Source organism: Gavialis gangeticus, unplaced genomic scaffold (assembly GCF_001723915.1).
Source record: "Gavialis gangeticus isolate Ggan-Ray unplaced genomic scaffold, GavGan_comp1, whole genome shotgun sequence".
Taxonomy (NCBI): domain Eukaryota; kingdom Metazoa; phylum Chordata; order Crocodylia; family Gavialidae; genus Gavialis; species Gavialis gangeticus.
Window position 1 is genome coordinate 14789598 of NW_017729000.1, and position 8037 is coordinate 14797634.

At 43.5% G+C, this 8037-nt stretch overlaps 1 protein-coding gene across 4 annotated transcripts in view; it reads right to left on the reverse strand.

The window, feature by feature from the left end:
• The window catches only part of ACSL6 (acyl-CoA synthetase long-chain family member 6), a 138360-nt gene that overhangs the window by 70699 nt on the left and 59624 nt on the right, over nucleotides 1–8037 (reverse strand). Inside the window, exon 1 of one of the 4 annotated variants that reach the window (XM_019506321.1) lies at nucleotides 7415–7501. The exons of the other annotated variants lie outside the window; for them this stretch is intronic. Coding sequence (XP_019361866.1) covers nucleotides 7415–7451 — 37 coding nt within the window. The 5' untranslated portion in view covers nucleotides 7452–7501. Of the gene's footprint in view, nucleotides 1–7414; nucleotides 7502–8037 lie in introns of those variants that run through there. 4 annotated transcript variants of the gene reach the window in all.

Below are 8037 nucleotides of genomic sequence, written 5' to 3' on the forward strand. Positions count from 1 at the left end.
AAGGTAAGGTGTCCCAGATGGCCGTGAGTGATCCCACAGTAGGTTCAGAGCATGTTCAAAAGATAAATTGGCCATCCTTCCTTGAAGCATGCTACAGGCAAGCTGACCTATAAACCGAAGACTTGGTAGCCAGTGCCATCTGGTGCTTCAGGTGGGCTAATTAGCAAAACTGGCAGTGCCAACTACCTTCCCCAAGCTGATTAGCCCACCCACACAGCTGCGGTCACATTGCTTCTTGTTTGGAAAGCTGCCAACCAGAGCAGCACAGCATGCTTGAGAGAACCCACAACAATGATAGCAAGTTTAGCACCTTCACTTCTACAACAGCCAAGAGAGACCTGAAACTCAAAAGCCCGCGCAGGGAACAAAGCAGCAGCATGGTGCCATCATAGTGCATGGAGCTTTCATGTTTTGTACCAAGTGCAGCCTTCTCACGCCCCTCCGTTTCATTTCTATGTGTACCGAATTGCACTAATCAAGCCTGGGGCTCAGGAACATGTGGCCCACCATGTTCTGATCAACGTTTGACAGGGATGGGGCACAATCTTCAGGCCAGTAGCAGATGACAGCAAATGTTTTAGGCCACGTTGGCCCTGGGTACTTGACCCTGAACCGAGGTGTTTTTTACTGTACTATTTTCTGGCTGCATCTTTTCTTTTGACCAGAGGTACAGAAGGGAGGCAAGAATGAACAGGAAGAAAAATCCTTTGAGTTGCAGATCCTCAGCTTAAACGGGGGCACTGTCAAGGTTGTTAGGCATTAACATTAACCTATAGCGACAATCACCCCCTGTGGTAAGTCTGGCCCTACAAAGGCTAGCCATGGAATTGAAATGATTTGCTTTCCCTGCAGAACTACAGTCAAGGGGGAGGAAGCATATAACCTCTTTTTTCTGCTTCCTTCCATAAAAAGAGCAGTCTGTGTAGGAGATATTCTCTGAGACAAGTCAGCTAACTTGTCACAGTCATGGAAACACCTAGGAATGTCAAAATCACTCCTCTTTAGAGCTCAGGAAGTTGCAGGTTTTTTGCTGGTATAGATAGGAGGGGGGTCCTGGCACCTCTGCTTCTTTCTTGTATCAGTGCAGTGAAGCTTTTGCATAAACAAAACAGGCAAACAGTTGACCCGGAACACGTCTAAATACAACTGTAGCTGGCAGAGTCATTCAGTACACCGATCAAGCGAGCCAGGCCTTACTCAGAGCTAATATGCATGTATGTACAGCAGCCAATGAGTGGGGAAGCCGTCGCTGTCTAGGAGCTGGAATAGGCATCTTGGGTTCTCCTCCCACTGCATAATTTGTCTTGTGGAATTCCCAAGTACGCCAAAATCCCTTTGGTGTAGGAAACCCCCGGTCTTCTTCTCACAGCTCTACACTGCATTGACCAAATGCTTGTGTTTGTTTATTGTACTTAGCGAGATCTTTCCTTGTACATGTGCTTTCAAGTAGCGGGCATTGCACCAGGTATTGCATGGTCTGAGGCTCTGTGCCACAGTCACAGGTGGTTGAACCAATGATAGCCCCACTTCTTTATTAGTTCCTTGGAGTGTCTGACAGACGAGACATCACCGCCTTGGCCATAGTTCATCAACCCCTGGTGGTAAAGATTCATCTGATGGACTGTCCATTTTCTTCAGCCTCTCATTCCACATTTGTAGTCACATCTCCTTGGGTGTGGTAACGAGAGGTTGGGTGCTAGTGAGGAAGCTCCTACGTGATTTCAGATATTTGTGTGCTGTGGGATGGCCATGTAACTACTGTCTCACATCTTTATTGTTGTATCCTGCTGGCCGCTGCTATTCTGATGTTAGGCAGAGCAATGCCAGCCAGCAGGTGAATGCTATTTAGGCTGGTAGGCATCAGACATCCTGTGATGCATCAGCAGCTGTCATTCAGGATCAGGTCAAGGCACTTAGCATGAATAGCTCTCTCCTATACAAGGCATGCATACTCAGCAGAGGAAAAGCTGAGAGCCAGAGCAGTGGTTTGGATGGTTGAGGGGTTTGAGTTGGTGAACTTATATAAACTGTTGTTATGAGTGCTCACCTTCGCTTTTGTCTTCATGATGTGTTCTTTGTTCTAGAGGGTTCAACCAAGGGTGACTCCAAGGTAAACTGGGTTTGGACAGCAGGACAGTGGGGTCCCGGACTGTGTGATGTTGAGCTGGCTGTTGGCCTCATGGTTTTTCAGACGGAAGGCACATACTTATGTTTTTGCTGGGTTGGCACATAATTGGTTTTCAATGTAGTATGACATTAGGGCAATTAGTGCCTCGCTTAAAGCTTTTTCAACATAGTCAAATTGGAGCCCCCAGTGAGGTATGCCTTGTGGTGGTGCATGATGGGAATATGCTATGCTGCCTCCCTTCATCTTGCCTCAAGGCCACCCTACCAACCTACCAACTACTCCTCAAGGTTGCTCAATAATGCAGACAGGGGCATTATCAAGTTCCTTTGCCTTTTATTTTTTTGTGATAAAAATCTAAAGGATGCAGTCCCCACTCTCTGCAATGGCTTCTGGGCCTCCTGCGCAAAGAGTCCAACTTTCTCCCTCGCACAGGCGTAAACAGGAAGTTATTCCATTAATGTCAGTGGAACTACATTGGCGGGAAACTGATACGTGTGCAGGAGATTTGTCAACGGTAGAGTACACAAGAAGCCGTAGCAAGTGTTTTCAATACCTGCCTGAAATGGGCTGAGGAAAGTAAACTCTGAAGAGAGCTCTTAGCTTTAAATCTACAAAGGAAAATTAGGTAAATAACTGGGATGGGAAAGGAGTTAAAGGGTTAATACTCTCCTTTCAGCCAGGGTACAATTTAAGTCTGCATCAGTGGTCAGACTTCTAGAGGGAAAAACACAACTTTTATGATAAAGGGATCTAAGCATCCTTTTTCCTCTTGCCCTCTGGCCTCTTTTTCAGTCTGCATAGTCACTGGGTGATTAATGGAAGCCATTCTGTTCCCAGGAAGGGGGACCAAGGATTTAATGGACAAAAGAAGCACTGAAATGAACAAAGACCATGCTTTTCATCCTGGGACTTAGGATACACTGAAGGTCAGGCCTATTATCTCCAGTACATTTTTTGTTACTTCATGCTGACTCTGCTCGGGAGAACTGTTCTAGCAGAGGCAGATGGGTAATATTATATATACACATCTAGACACAGACCGATACACACACACAGTATATATTCAATATATATTTAATAGTATGTGTATCTTGGACACAAATGTAACCTAAAAGCAACCCTGCTCCCCCTCCTCTTTCTCCCCGCAAAGGAGTGGGGAGAAGGACTTGAAACCTTAGAATATGGCAAACGAACAAGGAGGAGAGCAGGGTACGAGGACAGTGAAACAAAACGTGTGTTTTTTTGGTAAACGGCAGCCTTGTTGGCCCAAATGTCTGGCTGTACAGATGCTCATTTGCAGGGAAAGGCGGCACCTGCGCAGACTCTTATTGGATCTCTATGTCGGTCCCCTACATAGGAGGGGTTTGTGCATTTGTCCCTGCATACAGTTATCATCCTCCCTAATAGATACAAAAAATCAAACTAGCACTAATATCAGGACCCTGGTTGGGGCCTCTAAGCCCTTCAGCAATAACCATAAATATTAATAAAACATTTGCCCTATGTTTCTGTTCATAAATGTCTGTTTCTCTGTCCATCTAAGCACTTTTCCAGAGATCTGATTTTTCACGTAGCGTCCAATTATACTGTTCTGGGAACTCAGCCTCGCCTTCACAAAACAGCACCCCTACTGGGTCAGAGTTAGCACAGCTGACCAGTAAGCAGGCATGTCCCAAGCATCAATTCCTTTGTCCTGCAACAGCATTTCCACAACACTATATTAGCCATGATTTAAAAAATAATCAATGTGAAAAACTGCAGGTTTCCAGTACCAGGCCACAACAGCTGCAGAGGTCATTGCAAATCAATGAATTTTTCTGCAAACAGACAATTAGTCCAAAAGTTTCATCCAGCTCTGCTTAAACGAGCAGCTTCCAAACCACACTCACTCCAAAATTTATTGGCAAAGTTTGTGAGTTGGTGCCTGTGAAATGGAGAAAGGATTTGACTAGTGTTCTGATTAAACTGAATGTTGTCCCTGTCCTTATGGTTTGGATAACACCTCTGTCAACAGCCGTCTGTGAGCAGTAATGTAGCCACCTATCAAGCAAATACTAAACAAGAAATTAGGAAAAAGGTTTAGAGGGGAAAGAGATAATATATGTACAGTTTGGAAGAGGTCAAAGGTCTAAGAATTCAAGCTTCTTCACTACAGATATTGTATTTAACATTAGCCAGGCAAAACATGCTTATACTTAATATCAGGGACTATTCATTGAGGGATGAAGCATTACGTACCCAAGGTAAACTTTGGAAGCTGAGACTGTGACAAGAGAAGGTTACTCTAGACCTTGGTTGCCTGAAGGCAAATCTTGATCTGAAGTGAAAAGGTGGCCCAGGACCTCAATAGAGTCCAGAAGCATGTACATGTTGTATGTAAGAGAGAAAAGCTGACTCTACCTTCATCTACATCTCAGCGTACATTGGCATATTATTGCATGTGCTTGGCCTATATCTGGTGACACGCTGAGCTCTTTGCTAGATGCTAGCATGGTGTAATTTAAGAAAGATGTGGATTTTGAAAGCTGTGGAGATATTTCAGGGTAAAATCAAAGCTGTGGCTTTTACCTTCCAGAGAGTAGGATGTTATATTTAAACTTCTAAACAATTGACGTTTTATTTACAATTGTTTGAAGGGTGGGGAGGTTAGTGGGAATGCAACCTGAATGGTGCTGTTTGGTTCTACACAACATACATTCCTATTTTATAGGAACAACGTTAGCAGGTCCATGAAACTAACCTCTTGTTAGTAGCATCTGCTGGTGGGTGATACATTACAAAATATAACATAATAACCAAAGTTCCCACATGACCCACAGAGGAAAACATTTAAATTGCATTCACTCCATCTCCTGCAATAAAATCTCAAATATAATCAAAGAGTGGATATCAATTAAGTATGTCGGGTGCATTTATCATTTGTGAACTCGTGTGGTCATTAGAGGTAATCTGGCCCTCAGCCCCACTGTCTTGGCTAACTTTCTGCTTGGGCAATTGCTTTCTGCCAACCTGAAATTTTCTCCTATAGCAGCAGTGACAAAACTCATTTGGCCCCAGGGGCCAGGTAAGTGGTGAGGGACCAGTTCACAGGCCAGATGAATGCCACACGTGCTCTGGACTGGCTGGAGCAGGTGCTGTGTGTGGCTTGTGTCCCATACCACAGCGAGCAGACACCATGCATGCTGGTTCTGACATGCGGGAGACATCCTCAGACTGGCCTTGCAGGAGTGCCACGTGCAGGGTGGGTCCCAGTGGGCCCTGTCTGGCGAGTGCCAGCTGCGGGTCAACTGAGACCCAGGGCCGGCACTAGGAGCTGGATTCAGCTTGCGAGCCAGATCTTTGACACTCCTGTCCTATAGCATCATGTAGCTAAAATGGGTACGCACATACTTTAAAAAAACAAGTGCTTTACAGAAATAAAATTAGAGACGCATGTAGTCCATAGGCAAAATATGCTCACAGCCTGACAGCGTGAGAAAGAGAAATGATATAACCTTTGTGGGTTCATTTCTCCCACTTTTCTATATAACCAGGACAAACAGAACTCAGTTTTTCACCTGGTGCCTTTCACATGGAAAAAGAAGGAACCTTCCCAGCAAGGGATGATGCTCCTTTGCTAACCTACCTCTCAGAATAAAAGCAAATAGATGTGTCAGAACTACTCCTCTGTTTTGTCCCATGGTACCATTGCCTATAACAAGCTTAGCTTCATGGAGCAAATTCTTGTTATATAACCATAGGTACCATAGTAACCAGAAATATTTTCTGCTGGTATACAATACAAAATCTCACTGGCATTCAACATGCTAGCGAGTTCTCTCTAATACTACTCAGGTATGTAAACCCTTGGTAAGATTCCAGGAAAAACCATTTGAAGTTTTAAACCATTTAAGCTGAAGCTTCAACATTTCCATCAGATTTCTAAATTATTTTTATGAAGGGAAGACAAAAAAGAGTAAAAAAAGAAAAGCTGGGAAACAGACTAAAGAAGGGTGACAATGCAAGGGTATAAATATGGACGAAAGGTCCTAAGATGTCTCAAACCTGTGGACTGTCTCCAGGTTTAGGATGAAAACTTTCTCCAGTTACAATGCCTCTGCAGTAAATTATTGAGTTCCTCTAAAGCCTAATCACTTTGACAGCTTTAAAATTCCAAATGTTCAGTATTTGAGAGCAGTACCTTCAAAAGCCTCCTTAAGTGGGACAGGAAAATAAGTCCGTATTATAGGTCTTATAATCAAAGACAGTCTATGGACATGACTCCTAGAACGTTCACTATTTTTGTGTTGAGCACAGAGCAGCTTACTCCACTCAAAAAGGTATTAGTATAAAAATGCTCTATTGCAATCTGATATAAAGCAATTACGGTTAAAAAAACAAACAAAAACATTCCCATATACCCAAGCTACACAAAGCACTGCACTGAAACAAAATCATATGAATGAACTAATATTGTATTGAAATATGTTTATTCTGTGACTGTTAATTTATCATTCAACTTTGAAGAGTGTCACAATTAGAGTCTTTGGAAGGGTAAATTCTAGTGTTTTCTCTGAATGTGGATTTGCACATCAAGCAGAACTAAACCTTAGTACCTAACAGCGTCATTTAATTGGGGCTTATTAAATTGCTTAATTTATCTAAAGGAAATTACAGTACTACAAATACATTATCCCAAGGAGACTGGTATAAATCATTACAACCTACAAATATATCATTAAATAGCTACTGGATAGCATCAGGATACATTTCAAGAGATCTCTAGCTGCCAAAATGCCACTTTAATGTATATCAGGGGTTGGCAATCTCTTAGAATGGTGGGATGAATTAACAGAGCTAGGTCCAAAAGTGGACTACCACTTCCAAGCCAGCAGCCCTCGTCCCCGCATGTGGGCTCCATTGCTGCTGATATCCTGGCTTTGCAGGTCAAATACAATTGCTTGCCAGGCCACTGTTGGCCCACAGACTGTAAGCTGCCAATGCCTGCCTTATACCATTTATACCACACCTCCAAGCCAGTATATACTTACAGCAGAATCAGTCCCATATGTTTTGCATAATACAGTTTAAGTTTTAACAATGTCCAGTGAAGCTACGCTATGAAAATGTTCCTACCATTGTATCACAGGCCCAATTTGTGTTCTAAAAACTAGAAGTCCCAAGAAAACTCCTTTATCATTCAGCTATGCCTCAACATAGCTTTTGCAAAGAAATGCTGGGTTTGCCTTGCAAAGGATAGAGGGAGCTTCATCTGTCCAGACACTGAATCAAAGTTTAGTTATTTACCTGGTCCATGTGGGGATTTGAAGATGCTCTCAGCCATACATCCTTTGATGCAGGACTGTCTTTTCCTTTCCTTCCCTACCCTTTCAGGACCAGTAGATAAAGAAGAAGAGTGGGATTTACATGTATGCTTGCACCCTCCCTTATCTCTAGGGCCAGGAACAAACATTACACATAAACCAGTTTAAGTAATCAGAAACTGGTTTAAACCTGTAACAGAACAGAAGTTCAGTTCACATAAACCAGTTTCAAAATGACTGAAACTGGTTTAAGATAAACTTGGTTGAATGTAGTATCAGACTTAACTGATTTGGGTCAAACCAGTTTATGCAATGTCTGTCCCAGACCCCTTCCTGGTTAAAGTAAAATCAGAGTCCCCAGCATCCCAGATGCTTTGCAGCCCAGGGCTGGGTTAGGCTGGGCTCTCTGATCCAGACTGCTCCCTAGGCAGAGCTCCAGTGGGGATTGCAGGCCTGTTCTCTGCTCAAGCAGGAATCCACCCCACCTCCCTCCCCTTTCCCACAGCATGGACCCCAGCTGCACAGATCCTAGGCATGTAGTATGCAAACTAATGCTGAAAGGTGGCTCTGTGTGTGTCTCCAATTTCACTGGGACAGGCAGACAGA